This window comes from Hippocampus guttulatus, chromosome 4, assembly GCF_054856545.1.
Source record: "Hippocampus guttulatus isolate MCC_2025c chromosome 4, RoL_Hgut_1.0, whole genome shotgun sequence".
NCBI lineage: Eukaryota > Metazoa > Chordata > Actinopteri > Syngnathiformes > Syngnathidae > Hippocampus > Hippocampus guttulatus.
Window position 1 is genome coordinate 16,651,358 of NC_141264.1, and position 14,692 is coordinate 16,666,049.

The window sequence follows — 14,692 nt, forward strand, 5'->3', positions numbered from 1 at the left end:
TGATCGGTTTGCTCAGTGGCGCAATGGAATTTGTGAATTGGTTTACTCAATACTTTTAAGATATGACAGTCCACTTGTCATATATTTAAAAATAATAACTTAATGATAACTACCTGATTAATGATTAACACTTTTACTCATGCCTTACTGTGTTTCGATGTTCTCCCTGTGCTTTCATGAGTCCCCAGTTTCCTCCGGTTTGCAAAAAGTCAGGTTGATTGAAAAGTAAATTGCTCATATATACAGTGTGTGTGTGTATATATATATATATATATAAAAAATAAAATAAAAATCTGAGTGTGAATGGTTGCGATTAACTGGCAACCAATCCAGGGCATAGCCCACATATGGCCCAAATTCAGCAGGAATAGGCTTGTGTTCACAAGTGACTGAGGATAAGTGCTATAGAAAATACCATGTCTGCCATCCTGCAGTCCCTGAAAATATTGACTCCAGAGCTGCAGCCTGGGGTAAAGCTCGTCCATCAGGTAGTAAGTGGAAAGAAAACAAACAGAACAGAAACCATTTTTTAAGAAGAAAAACATTTATTTTATGATATAAAACAGATGGGATATGAACATTCGTCAATTAAATCTAGTCTGTAATCACATGTTGGATACATGCTCCCATCCTGCTGTACCAAGAACATTATATACATATTCAGCCTCTTAATTACACTTTGTACAACTGAGAAATATTAAACCAGTATCCACAAACTTTGGGGTTAATTATTGCTTTTTAATGTGCTAATATCTTCTTTTAGTTCTAGGCCTACAAAAACCTACGTTATAAAATAGAATCAAACGTAGATTTTTGAAAAATCTCTCTTTAAATATAACTCTCAGCAATTACAAAGAAACAAGAAAAGTCTTGAGAGACTTAGACCATAACATTCAGACAAAAAGTTGTCAGTATTTTAACACGGACTGCAGGCTGTCATTTTAAAGAATTACAACTTTTGAGAAAAATGAATCGCATTAGTCAGAAGTACCAAAGTGGGGCTTCCCTTCATCTTTTATTTTTATACGCTCCCCTTAAAAAACAAACAACAACAAAAAATGTTTCCCCAGTAAATGCTTAAATAATAACAGATCAACCAAAAGAGTGACGAATGCCTGTTAAACTCTATAAATAATTTTACAATAGGGTAAAAACTTTCCAAGGTTCAGAACAACAAAGCAAAGTGTGAGTACCAAAGAATTGAAATGTTGTCGTGGTGGTCACATAAGGGTGCTTCAGATGTCACGATTATCGCACACACACACACACACACACACACACACACACACACACACACACACACACACACACACACACACACACACACACACACACACACACACACACACACACACACACACACACACACACACACACACACACACACACACACACATCAGGTTAAGATTTCGTGTGGCCGTGGGAACGTGTCCACCATTATTTCCTTCATGTGTATGTTTTGACTGATGCCAGAGCTTGTGCTGTGGAGAGAAAGAAAAGGTTAAGTCAAACTTGACGTGAATGCAGAATTTCTAAATGTCAGCTTCCTAGTTACTCCAAAAAGACAAACAACACGACGTGGCTAACGGTGAAAACAACACTGAGGACACTCGAGCGTAATGAGTGTGGACAAAAAACAACAGGTGATGAAGGCCCTTACTGGTGCTACTACACACACATGAAGTGAGAACCGTCAGCGAGCTGAGGCGGGGTGTTAGGAGATGGCGGGAGGGTTGGGGAAGATGGCGACGGGCTTTTCACTGCAACAAAACACAGCAATATGTTCAACACCACAACACGCCCCCCCCCCCGCCCCCGCTCCCCACAAAAAAAAGGACAGAACATGCTATGAAAGCTTGAGACTAAACAGTCAAACCACATGCACATCACATCAACAACAAAATAACTCCACTATATTTTTAGTGGATTATATGGATATTTAGTGGATTAATATAGTGGACTATATTATAGTGTAGAATTTTAGTTAATTCAAATGAGTAAGTGACAAAATATTTCTTCTGAACAAAAATGACAAAAGCATTGACACACACATTAGGTGTTGGGTTGGTTTCCTAAAGTCGGGTGCATATACGGTGAATCTAGCCCAATTTGAGCATTTTTCCTGTCCTCTGACCAATGTCAGCAAAGGCCTGGATGACAGGACTTTGCTTGCAACTTTGTGGCAACACCTTCAGTGGTAATTGAATTCACAAATGGGGGGGAACACTTCCAGTAACACGTGCTCAAATTATAAATGACTCCAACTTCACATTTGCTTCAGTCTTCACCTTCACTATGGGTTGGTCCCAGGTGTGCCGATACTTTTGTCAATTTATCTGTCGTGCAGTCGATGATAGCAGCCAATCTACAGCTCCTAGTGGCGACTTTTCCATGAACACTTCAGCCACACTGAATGGGCTGTTTTTACCAGTTAACACAGATGTGCATTGGCAACTATTGGGCCAAAGCACACGTGATAGAGGATCACGTGTGTCTGGGTGTTCAAGCTCTCAATGTATTTGTAGCTGACTCCACATTTGTTTCGCATCTGCATCCCTCGTCCATCTCAGAGATCCCCTTTACGTATTTATCATCTACCGCTTCCAGCACTAATCACAGCTACGGGTCGGACCACGGCCCGGAAAAACATGAGTGATGGAATGCCGCTTATAGCCATTGATGCGCGGATGCTTTCAAGTGGGCAGCTGTGACGCCGCGGTCATGCTGGGCTGAAGTGGTCATTCCAAGTCAAGACGGCATGTACCGTATATTGAAATGGAAAAGTCGTTTCTATCCAGAAATCATCCAAAACTACATTCGTTAGTCTACTCAAGGAATACCCCCACAAATGTAACATGCTGTTCATCGACCAGCCAGATTTATGGATGATAAATGTGAACAATGAGGATGGTAATGAGACAATTAATATCCACTCATGATTCGACACCCTCCTCATGTCGTCTTCTGTTTGCAGCCTACCTGCCACCAGCTTGCTACGTTTGGAGGCCTCTGCTGCAAGCTCGTAAGAGATATTGATCATCTTCTCTTTCTCTTGGATGGTAATCTCCTCCTCAATCTCCACTGGGCTTAACGCTACGGCAGGCATCGTGTTCTGCATGCTATGTGTTAAATGTACAACAATAACATGAAAACTGATTGTGAAGGAAATGAGAGGCTAACTTCTACGTGCAGGAATCACAGGCAAATTGAACAGAGGAACTGAATGTAATGTGAAAAAGTTCAAGCAGAACTCTCCACAGTGAGGAATTTTGTATTTACCTGTTTTTGGCTATGAGAGCTTTGATGCGGTCAACTTTCCTCTGCTTGTCAGCCTCCTTCTCCGGGCTAAGCGCCTCCTCCGGGTCCGACTCCACATAGCGTTCAGGTATCAGCACTTTGTCAGGCACAGACAACTGCAGCAAGCAGCGAGAGAGAGACACGCACGTGTGATGCGTCTGTCAGTGATTTCCAAGCATTTGGCTGTGGAGGTTATAAAGCGCCAGAGTGATTCAGCCTTACTTCCCGAACCACATTAAAGCGGTCTGAATTTGAGGCCTCTTTGAGACGTGCGATTTCCTCGGCGGGCGTCTCCTGCTCCCTCACCACCTCTTGCTGCCTGAGTGAGGCCTCGAGCTCCAGGATGTCTGTGCTCATCACATCTTCTCTACGCCTCATTTGAGACTGCAAAATATTCAGAAAAGAACACATCACAAAAAAAAAAAGGAATAAAAAATGAACCAAGCATTGATCCGCTGTGCTCGTTTCTGTATCGTACCTGCACATTGCGTGAATGGTTGTCCTTAGTAAACGAATTGCTGCGGGACAGCACGTTCTCCTCGCTGCTACCGCGAATGCGAACGCCCTTTTTCTTCTCCTTGAGGGCACCCTGCTGGTGGCGGCGAATCCTCTCCAGCTGCTCCTCCACGCTCATCCTGGGCCGGCCGCTCTCCAGCTGATGCTCCATGGCGCTGTGAGGACGCTCCTGCTCACCGCAAATTACAACCATGAGCATGGATGCACATTGTTGAGGGTGTAAAAACAGTTTGTAGTTATCAAGCATAATAGTCATGAACAAAACTCTTCAGATAGAACGTCATCACACGATGGATTGGGAGCCACCCCCCCACCCCCCCTTTTCACTCTCTGCTAATTCCATCAATATTTTGGATAGGGGAGGTTGTATCAGAGCTGTAGCATAGTCAGTTATCTCACAGACACTGGTGCTGATGTAGTGTGGATTTAATCATTCATTTATGCATATTTATGATTGCAGTTTGCCACAAGTCATGTAGGGGACACCGCAAACTTGGAAGAAGTTGCTTTGGCCAAATGAGACCAAAGTTTATGGCCAAAACGCAAAGGGCAATTTTGGCGTGATGGAAACTAACATCGCTGGTCACCCTCAACACCCCGTCCCCACTGTGAAACGGGGCAGTGCCAACATCATGATGTGGGGTTGCTTACTTTTTCAAAGCACTGAAATTTGGATGATAAAGCAGTTAATTGAGATGTGTCTCAATACATTTGCTGAGCATGAAGTTCAGGTAACAAAAAAAAATATCCACAGTAATGGTGGCTAATGGGTCTTCAATGTCCACTCATGCAGACGGGAATGAGTGCTTTGGAAGCAACCTGAATGAACGGCTGCTATGCACTGGCACACTTCTACTGGCACAAGGGTGTGCACTCATAGAACCCGAAGGGCCATTTAAAGCCTGAGCATGAGAGGCTGACAATGTGGAGTTGTTCACTCTGTGCTCCGCGCCACGCTAGAGGGAGCTGCTAAATCTGGATTCCATCCAGCGCTCCAGGATGCCGCAGCGACTGTCCAAGGGGCTGGTACCCAAGGGCCTGAGTTGAACTCTGCGAGGAACTCTCTTACCACTGCAGGCTATATTTTTAACTAGAACAAAGCCTAGACAGTGGGCAGCAGACAATTTACAAAGACAATCTATTTTACATTTCTATTAAAAGCCGGTCTTCATTTTTCCAAACAGATATGTAGAAACACAGTAGGCACAAAAGGAGGACACACCCTGCCATGTGGCACACTAAATAACACAGTTGGTATATTGGATAGTGGGTGGAAACTATATAAACCGAGCTTCTCATTCATTTTACAAGAGGTTGTTTTGGAGTGGGCTGGTCACACCCAGGCCATGTGTTGAGTGCCCTACTTGCCACGCACAAGCTTTCAACCTACGGCTTGATGACCACAGCGGGCAGTTAAGAGGCTATTGTAAATCATCAAGGGGCACAGAGGCTCAGAGAGGGAAAAAAACCATTATCAAAGCCAAAATGATTCAATAATATTTTCTATTACTTGTTTTTGTGCATACAAAAATATGCAGAAAATATAGAGTTACCCAGTAACAGTTTAAACATTTTTAGACTTACCATTCTGGAGTCAGGCTTCTTACTCTTCCTTAGAGTAACATATGAGGCGATGGAGGATGATTCAGGCACTGGGGATTTGGTTCTAGGTGGAACAATGCCTACTGGGTAGGACAGCCCTGGAGAGCAGAAGACGAGACGAATAAATGTGTGGCCAAAGTACAAACATACGAGCTTCAATAATGCAGTAAACTCCTATAAACTGTCTGAACACAGAAAATGTGGGGCAACATACAGCTGGTAAACAGTTCAATAATGACAACATTGCAAATAATTCAATAATATTTGGTTTCTATATTGTATATTCAGTCCAATGTACAAAATCCAACAGGAGACATAGGAGCACATCTCAAATGTTGCCGACTCAGCTTGTCATGAGAAGGCCTGAGTTATTTTTTTTTAATCTTCACTGTCAAGTGCTACTTATGTAAAACCAAAGACGACCGTAAGAAGGGCCAGTGAGATGGACTTGTTTTTTTTTTTTTAGGCTAAATGTCATCTAATTATGATATCAATTGGTTGCTGTCTTTGGTCTTAAGTGCGGCGTGATACAGCACCATACCTTTGTTTGCGGGATGGTCAGGTGGGTGTTCAGTCCTGTCCTCTCCATTGCTCTCATCCACTTCAGCTACCGTGGTGAGCTCTGGTTCACTCTTGTACAGTCGGTAGTCTGGCCCCTGTCAATGATTTATAAACGGCTGCTTCAATACCAATTGAGAATGCAAAGGCTTTGTCAAAGTCACGACAAGTTCCAAAGCAAAGGAAAAATGGCAATTTTCTTCCATGGAATGGCTTCCAAGATGGGGACAATTAAGATCCTTGATGCTGCTCTGCGACACAGTCATTTAAAGGTCAACTGTGAAGTAATTTGATGAAATCCCAAATGATGCCACACATAATTTAACAAAATACATTAAGTAAAGCAGGAAAAACATTTTTTTCTTAACTCCGACAAGGTAAACGTTTTCCCAAAGTGTGATCCTGCCGACAAACCCAAAAGTGTGACATCACTCAGACAAGAATAGCGGGGTTCTCGATGGAAAGTGTACAAAGCCAGTCAGAAATCTATTCGGAAAGGACATTTGAAACTTATCTGAGGGGGATTCGATGCTGTGCCGTGCTGTAAATTGCGTTTAAAATAATTTTAGCTCTCAGTATTACTCAAAGATGGTTGGCCAAGTTTACTTCACTTTTGACCTGTAAGCAGTCTTTTATATAATTTACAGGAAACAATTCCATGTTCTATCAGACGGACACAATGTTGTACAGCATCCTGCGGACACATTCAACCCAGGGTGACTTGCAACCAAAGAGATGACAAGAAAAGCTGTCAATGTTATGAAAAAAGAAAGCTGCAACACAATGAGAAATCAAGCTTCCTTAAACTAGATCTCTCCTCAAAAAATGGAATTGCGAAATCAAAAGAGGATGTTATCCAACAAAAAATAAGGATCGACTCAAAATAAAAGAGAAAAAAAACATCTACACAGCAGGCGGTGACACAGCTGCAGGCAGTCAGCGGGTCAACAAGCTTACGCTGTGTGTGCCATTCTTCTGATTGGTCTTCCTGTCTTCTGGTCTGTGGAGGGATGCTGAGCGAACTCCGGCATGAGGGGGAATTGCGGGGGGGTTGGGCTCATATGACTGGGGCAAAGGTGGCCGTGGGGGTACAGAGTCCTCCTGGGGATTATACAAGGCATGACAGGCAGCAAGGTGACACTGGACGCCGCCATGCACGGGCTGGGTGACCCTCCATCCGGTCCAGGCTCCTTTCATTAACTTACGAGAATGCCGCATTCTCTCGTCGCGTGAGCGACACCGTCCTACGAACTCCGGTGCTCATTTGAGACTGCCTTTATTTGCACAAATGCCCTTTCATAATTATATTTTGTACTTGGGTTTTCAAAGCTTGTTTAAATCTGAATTTATAAGTACTCAACAAATCACAGTAACAGTCAAAACTTTGATTCGTACTGTTGTCTTTTGAAATTAACAGTACAGTTGACTCCTGAATACTAAAAGTCACCACACGCAGACCTGTATATTGGTGAAATTTTTTCCCCCCCACTATTTGAAAATATTTGTTGTTTGGTTTGTCTTCTTTGAGTTCACCGAGTTATGCAACTGTGAATTATTATGTATTAAAATGTCAAATGTCATGTTGGCACCATCGTAAACTGAGGACCATTTGCATATTGCATTTCATTTGCACCACTTCCTTTAGTGTGTTCTTTTCATAATAGCTCACCTCTGTTTTCTGCATGCCGAGGTTGGGCCCATACAAGGTCATGGAGCCATCAGTGTTTCTCTGCTCTTTATGTTTATTGAGGACCTCCATTACATCTTGGATCCGCCACAGCTCTTTCTGGATGCGCACGTGCTGCTGGCTGGGAGGTTCAGTCTGTGAAAACAGTGAGAAAATATGAGGCCAGAATTGGGCCCAGCAGATGAGTCAAGGTTATTGACTGATGAATAAGTTCAGGAAGTTCTACTTTTACTGTCTGTCAGCGGGACAGATTGTGTGACACGGTGCTCGATAAGGAGCTGTTGATGCTCCCTCTTGGCCCTCACTTCCTAATTAGCAAATGAACAGAGTCAGGTTGAGCCAAGAATAAACGTGGGAAGACAAAAGACTCCAGCATCACACCACTCATCAATCTTTCCTCTCCGAGTTACGTCTAGCGGTGATGGTGGTGGAACAGAGATATTTATTTTGGAGAATAAAGAGGTGACGCTTCAGTCAGAAAAATCCTACCTGTGGGCTTCCCAGTGCTTCGAGCTGCTCCAGCAGGTTGCTTTTTGCAAGAATGACAGCTCCTTCTAAGTGGTCATACTCGCGCCATGACCGCTCCAACTCCTGGTTTGGAAAAGAAAATGTTTACCGCCCCCCCGCTCAGAAAAACATATTAGAAAGGATTTAGGATAGCATTGACGGCCTCACAGTTGTGACGCGGGTGAGCTCTCTGCAGGTGCTGAGCAAGCCGCTCTGCAGTAAGTCTCTCTGTTGGATGACACTCTGCATGGCAGCCGGGTCGTCTGAGCCCAATTCTATCTCCTGGCTGGCCGACAGCAGCGCTGTCTCCAAAGTATGCTGCAAGGAAGACACAAGTCATCAATTACAAGACCTGTCGTGTAGATGAGCTATATTTGGAAAAGTTGGACGGTAACAGAACAAATCTTATTCGCGGTCGTTATCGTACATTTACATGTACGTTACAATATAAGCAGTGTGTTGACATATTTAGTTCAGTGCATGTTTAGAACAATGTACATTTGCTATTCGACAAGGAGACTCAGCTCACACGTGCATTTCAATGGGATGAATATGCAACAGTATGAAATTGTTTATTTTACACGTTAAACCTTTTTGCATGTCATTCATTCACTGATCACTAATGAAAGGTTGCTGACATTAATTCCAACTTGGATGCGTTTGTCCTCCGGAGTCGTGTCTTTTCATCTCTTCCCCCCCACACAGACCAAATAGAACATACGGTCCCAAGTGTCAAGGGCTTTGCATAAATTCATGTGTGGAATTTTTTTTATTCCCCAATTTTGTTCAAATAAAAGTATCACATTGAAATTATTCCACTGCTCTCTATTTGCCTTAAATATTGGACAAAAAAACCACAGAACCGTCTCTTTCTTTCACAAGGGTAAAAAAAAAGCCATATCGAGTCATTCAGCAGTGAGTCACCTTTTCTCTATACAGCTGCTGCAGGTTGTCCTCGTGTGTCCTCACCACTTTATCCTGCTCACACAATCGGCTAAGTTTGGTCTGAGGAGAAAATGATACAAAGGTCGTGACCCTTCATGTGTCGCCGAACACGGCATATCATTTGGGGTAAAATTGAGCATACATCAATGTCCCCCTCTTCTGGCATGTAGGTGTGTTCTTTAGGGTCTTCTGGACTTAGCTGTGAAGTAAAAAGGAACATTAGTCACAGTCTTATCATGCAGTAGGCAATACTGTCTAAAACGCCAATGTAGCGTTATTAGTCGTCTCATTGGGCCATATATTTTTAGAGTTGGAACTCAGAATTTTGGTGAATCAGACGTTACCCATTGAATAACAGCCATTTGTCTCCCTCAGCACAACACAGCAGTGGTTTATTAGAATCATACGGTGATGGCATGTTGACAATCCTAATGAATAAACCGCAAAGACAGCGATGATCCAAGCAATACATTTGTGTTATTTGTTTAGTGCTTATATGGTATTATTCCTACAAACAGGTGTGACATCTGGCTGGTCAGAAATACATCCTGAGGAGAGTTCAATAAAGCTTTTGCATGGTATCATTCATGCACTATATAAACAACAGCCAATTTTCTATTTACATTTAGTTCCAACTATCATGAGGCCATTTAAACTCTCGCAGACATTGATAGGATCATAAATTGGTCATGTCAAATTCCAAGAGCGTTCCAATTAATCCACTGTGGTGGCTGAGGGAGTTCAAACTCCGAAATACCCACAGTACTGTATTTCAAATCAATTCCACGCTAATATTTCCACTCAAGTAAGTCACAGTTCTCACTTGGTTGGATCACGAGCGGCAGATAAACCAGGATGTGAGAATATACCTCATAGAACATGCAGACTGTCACATGAAGTGGCGGGTTGCAGGGTGACAAGTGTGACAAATTGCTCGCAGCTGAACAGGTGACAATGCAGCTGTTGGCTAGGCCAATATACGAATGAATGTAAACTGGGTGAGAGACAGGGTGTCGGGGCACTGTGTAGCTGCAGTGATCAGCCCTTCCAATCTCTTCGGACACAACCACATAGCGACACCGATGATTGTCTCCCCCCCCCCCCACGCCCTCCCCTGCCCATAACAGGGAATTGTAAATTTAACAGTAAACGGCCCACACATGATTCAGACTATGGGGAAGACCACATTATACTTCTCTTTTCCAAGCCATGTACTTATTGCCATGACTTCTCAACATGACAACAGTCAAAGCAACGAATGGGTTGGCACTGGCAGTACAACATAATACAGAGAGACCAGTCTTCATATGTCATGAAGTCTTAGACACAGGCGGAGTGTTGCGAAAGACTAAACAAACAAACAAAAGAAAACAATCAAAAGCAGCCAACGTGAGAGGATGAGGCGGAGCAAAGCCTTTAAGTTGGCCTTACTTGCTGGTAAAGTTGAGGCCTCGGGGCCGAGTTCTCAATCAAAGTGTGAGTCATGACGATTAAAGGGTCATTTTCCTTCATCTAGTCCAACGTGAAGAGGAGCAGTGGAGTCAGTTTACAGCAGTGCTGCACTTCAAACACAACACTTACAAAGCTCTTGATTGCTCTATACCATCATTTTACGCATTGGCATAGACATGTTCATCCAGAGATGGACACAGCGCTACAAAATGAAGCTAACCAACAGGAAGACATTCTTCCAATGCAGAAGTGAAGCAGACAATGAGCGATAGTAAAAAGCTACACATCTACAGTAAGTCACGACAGGCTTGAATGCATCATTTGAAATGTTTTACGTGTAGCATTGCCGTCTGGAAATTCTCTCTCTCCACTTTGCTGGATTTTGACTTTTTAACATGATTAACAATATTTTTGACATTTAACATTTTCCCGCATGTCCGGTTATACTGTAAGTATATTATCAAATAACCAATAAACTCAGCTTTTTTTATGCCCTGTTTATAACACCATGTTTCTAAAGGCAATTCCATTATTATAGACATGATAGTGTGTATACAGCCATAATAAAGTGCAGTGTTATCAAAATAACCATACCAGGTTTATGACCAATATTATATACAGGTGTGTGTGTGTATATATATATAATATATAAAAACATTTCAAAAGCAAGGGCCAGGCAACCATGCATTACCCCACCTGATTGTCCAAATACATTAGAGTCCTTTGGAGATGATGGGACAGAGCATCATTCTAGTGTGAGCAGCAGCAGCAAGAAGAAGACGAAGAAGAAGAATATGGAGACCAAATGAGGGGCATTCTGTATTCAATTTGCTCACATTTTCAAGGATGTCATCATGTACACAGAGGCAGAAGAAAGTTGAGACAGGGTATACGCTACAGATGAAATTGACACACGACAGCTGGGCTGAGCTTGTGTCCCAGCAGTTTAAACTGGCTGGAACATTTAGTCTGAAGTGATGGCAGACCCTCATCCCACACCCTGCTGACCTAAAATATCCAAATCTCTACTCGGACATCTTAAAAGAGGGAATCCTGATTTAACTGTATTACACGTGGCAGTCACCCAAACCACTTGAAGCTTGCCAATGGTTTTAAGTTTCGTTCACTGCTAACATCTGTCTGGAATCTTTAGAGAACAATCATCTACTGCTAACCCACTAAAATGAATCTAATGTTTGATTAGATTTTGAAGCAGAGTAGCTGATGTCCCCCGTTAGGAAAAACAGACCTTATTGTACATCAGGATAGATAGCTGAGGTGGGGGATGGATGGCATACACACTGCACAATAACTAACATGCCTCCAGAGGAAAATCTTTGGGGCGGAGGAAGGGGTGGGGTCGGGGGGGCTGACCTTTGGGTTGTCGCCATCCATGTTAAGTTGCGTAAGCTGTGCGAGAGTGTGCTCCCGGACACTGTTTAGCTCTGCCTGCTGCCGACGCAGCTTTATCAGACGCAAAGTCAGTTCCTCAGGCTGCAAAGGAGGTGAGGTTGTGGGACGTGTACAGCCATTATCAAGCAGGGACACCGTAGGGGGAGGAGGAAAAAAGGAGAGAACACACCAGGATAGGAGATGCATCAATGCTCCCAGCTAGTGAGTTTTCATGCAGATCACAACAATGACATTAGCCAAGGTGTTGGCAGCATGCAAACTCCCAACTTGAACCCAAGAGAGAGGAGCCGTTTTGCATCGATAACGGAAAGCAGCTCGCACACTAGCAACAGTGACTTTGACATACATTCCTGAGCTGGCTTAGAGAGTTGAGACTGACAGCGTTTTTAAATCAATGCTGGCGCGAAGCGACTCTGAAGAGCGTCTAAAGTCGGCAGAGACTTAATCCGATCACTTGCAGAAAGGAAAACTGATTTTGACTCCGTCTTTGTTTTGTCACAAGGTCATCATGGACACAAGTCACAGACAGTCAGTCAAGGAAGGGTATAATTGTTTCGACAACCAAGCACATTTGAGAATATGGCATCATAATGCATTTTGACAACTTACTCACACATAGCTAACAGACCAATTAAATCCACAGTAAGACTTACACTTTTGCCTTGGAGAGACTGAGCAGTGATCGTCTGGACTGGAATTCGTGCAGGCATTGACCTCCTATCAGGTGGATAGGCATACTGAAAGAGATGGGCAACACATTCATTAACACAATTATTTTCACTATTTGGGGGGAAAAAAATTACACCAAGTAAATTTAGAACCAGAATTTCTTCTGTATAACAAGGGTGCAAAATAAAAAGCCCCCCGCCAAAAAAAACCATCCCTCGTGAACATTACAGGAAATCTCATTGGATGAAATTTAACAGAGGTGTATGTACATCCAACCATGAAATTTCCTAGGCAGACTAATGGGAGGAAAAAAAAAAGAATATTGTTTTTAATGGTGATGATCAAACAATCCCACACATTCGATATCTCATTATTGACAATACACTGTGTGTGTAAGAGAGAGAGAGAGAGAGAGACATAGTTTTCAAACATAGCGATCACTTGAAATAGTGACTTTCTGTGACATCAAATTCAAAATAACTGAGCAGGCTTGGAAGAAGATCTACTACAAACAGGGTAGTATATATCAGAAACTGTTCACTGCAACAAAAAAAAAAAATAATAATAATCAACTCACGGTGCGGAAACAACCCTTGCGGAGAGAATAAACGATAATTAGAAGTTTTGCTACACCTATCAACACCTCATTCAGTTCTTGACTAACCTTTGGGATTTGGTGCCTGTGCCGCCTGTCCATACTCATCTCCCTTTGGTAGATGGGAGAAGCGATCTCGGACCGGGCACTGCTCATGTTGTATGATCGCGGTTGAGAGTAACCGCCATACATTGACAGTGAACCGTGGGAAGGCGAAGGTGGGATGGAGTAGGTCGGCGCAGCATGCTCTGAAAGGTTGATCATGGTTTTGGGGCTGGCCATGTGGCCGTACATCCCCGGCGGTCTGGCGTAGGCCTGTCGTTGCTGCCACTCGTATAGCTGCCACATGGTGTCCGAGCGCACGGAGCGGCACTGGTCAGCCATCGCGGGCCCCAAGGTTTGGTCGTACAACGACGGCGACATGCTGCAGATGCTGTCCCGCTGTGCCATGCTATTTCTGGGCATGCTGCGGTAACCGTCGCCATAATGAGGCACATGGGGCATCCGATGATTTGGCATTTTTCTAGGGAGTGTCTGGTACGACGCGATGCTGCGGAAGGAAAATAAGCGATCAAATCCTGAATTAACATGTTGCATTGATTCAATCATAAAACATACTTTTTTTTCTTTTAGTCATAGCAATAAAGCAAAACAAATAGAGCTGTTTTTGTTCATAGACATAAATAATCAGGATCCTAAAATAAAAACACAAAACGCATCACTTGGTTTTTATGGTATCTCTAGTCAATTTAAGATTGAGATTAAAACCATACTTTGTTTTATAGTAAATGCATAGTTAAGTGGGAGGGCCCCAATACAAAAAAAAAAAAGAAACAAAAACCCACACTTTTGGTCTCTTGGAAAAGAAAGCAAGCTACACTCATCACAGCCAAATGGCCTCCCAGAATATTAGAAGAGTAATCATTGCAATATCATAGATGAGGTGTGACTCAGTCACTGAGCCATGTAGTGAATTAGGATGCGCCGATTCAGAGTGCCTTCAGCTTCTTCAAAGCAAAAATAAATAAATATAGTGAATAACCACAGAGAAATTTGTGAAGGAAAGTAAACCGACGAGTGCATATTTTCCATCTGACGTCTATCACTTCTCTGTAATGAACTGGGAGCTGTTTGGATGCTGCCTATCTGCAGATAGCTACAATCTTCACTGATTCATCTTGTTCACAGGTCTGTTGGCAATTATTATCGACAACCAAATAAAGTGCAGATGACATATCTCTTCCTTTTGGACATAACCATCTCACGTTAATGGAATTTGACTGAGCAGTAGCCAACAAGGTTATGTGTTTCCATGTGCATTTAGTCAGTAAACAGAAACCTGAAAGACCACCACTGGACATGCTACACCTTTCCAGAGACAACAAAAACATTGCTTAACGTGGGTTCAAAGAGAGTACAGCTGGCAATAAGAGAGTTTCCATGCAAGCTTC

General features: G+C 42.9%; 1 protein-coding gene across 12 annotated transcripts in view; it reads right to left on the bottom strand.

The window, feature by feature from the left end:
- Positions 1–523: 523 nt before the first annotated feature.
- The window catches only part of LOC147206132 (pleckstrin homology domain-containing family A member 5-like), a 68,159-nt gene continuing 53,990 nt past the window's right edge, over positions 524–14,692 (bottom strand). For 4 of the 12 annotated variants that reach the window (XM_086108815.1, XM_086108824.1, XM_086108826.1 and 1 more), the window contains 19 exons: positions 13,311–13,791; positions 12,631–12,714; positions 11,939–12,058; positions 11,261–11,314; positions 10,544–10,624; positions 9,255–9,311; positions 9,092–9,172; positions 8,336–8,485; positions 8,150–8,251; positions 7,643–7,795; positions 6,931–7,074; positions 5,957–6,071; positions 5,398–5,513; positions 3,776–3,982; positions 3,520–3,681; positions 3,280–3,413; positions 2,980–3,119; positions 1,661–1,760; positions 524–1,481 (listed from right to left, as the gene is read on the bottom strand). In XM_086108815.1, coding sequence (XP_085964941.1) covers positions 1,669–1,760; positions 2,980–3,119; positions 3,280–3,413; positions 3,520–3,681; positions 3,776–3,982; positions 5,398–5,513; positions 5,957–6,071; positions 6,931–7,074; positions 7,643–7,795; positions 8,150–8,251; positions 8,336–8,485; positions 9,092–9,172; positions 9,255–9,311; positions 10,544–10,624; positions 11,261–11,314; positions 11,939–12,058; positions 12,631–12,714; positions 13,311–13,791 — 2,473 coding nt within the window. In that variant the 3' untranslated portion in view covers positions 524–1,481; positions 1,661–1,668. The remainder of the gene's footprint in view (positions 1,482–1,660; positions 1,761–2,979; positions 3,120–3,279; positions 3,414–3,519; positions 3,682–3,775; positions 3,983–5,397; positions 5,514–5,956; positions 6,072–6,930; positions 7,075–7,642; positions 7,796–8,149; positions 8,252–8,335; positions 8,486–9,091; positions 9,173–9,254; positions 9,312–10,543; positions 10,625–11,260; positions 11,315–11,938; positions 12,059–12,630; positions 12,715–13,310; positions 13,792–14,692) is intronic. The other 8 variants (XM_086108818.1, XM_086108817.1, XM_086108816.1 and 5 more) reach the window with 8 other exon arrangements.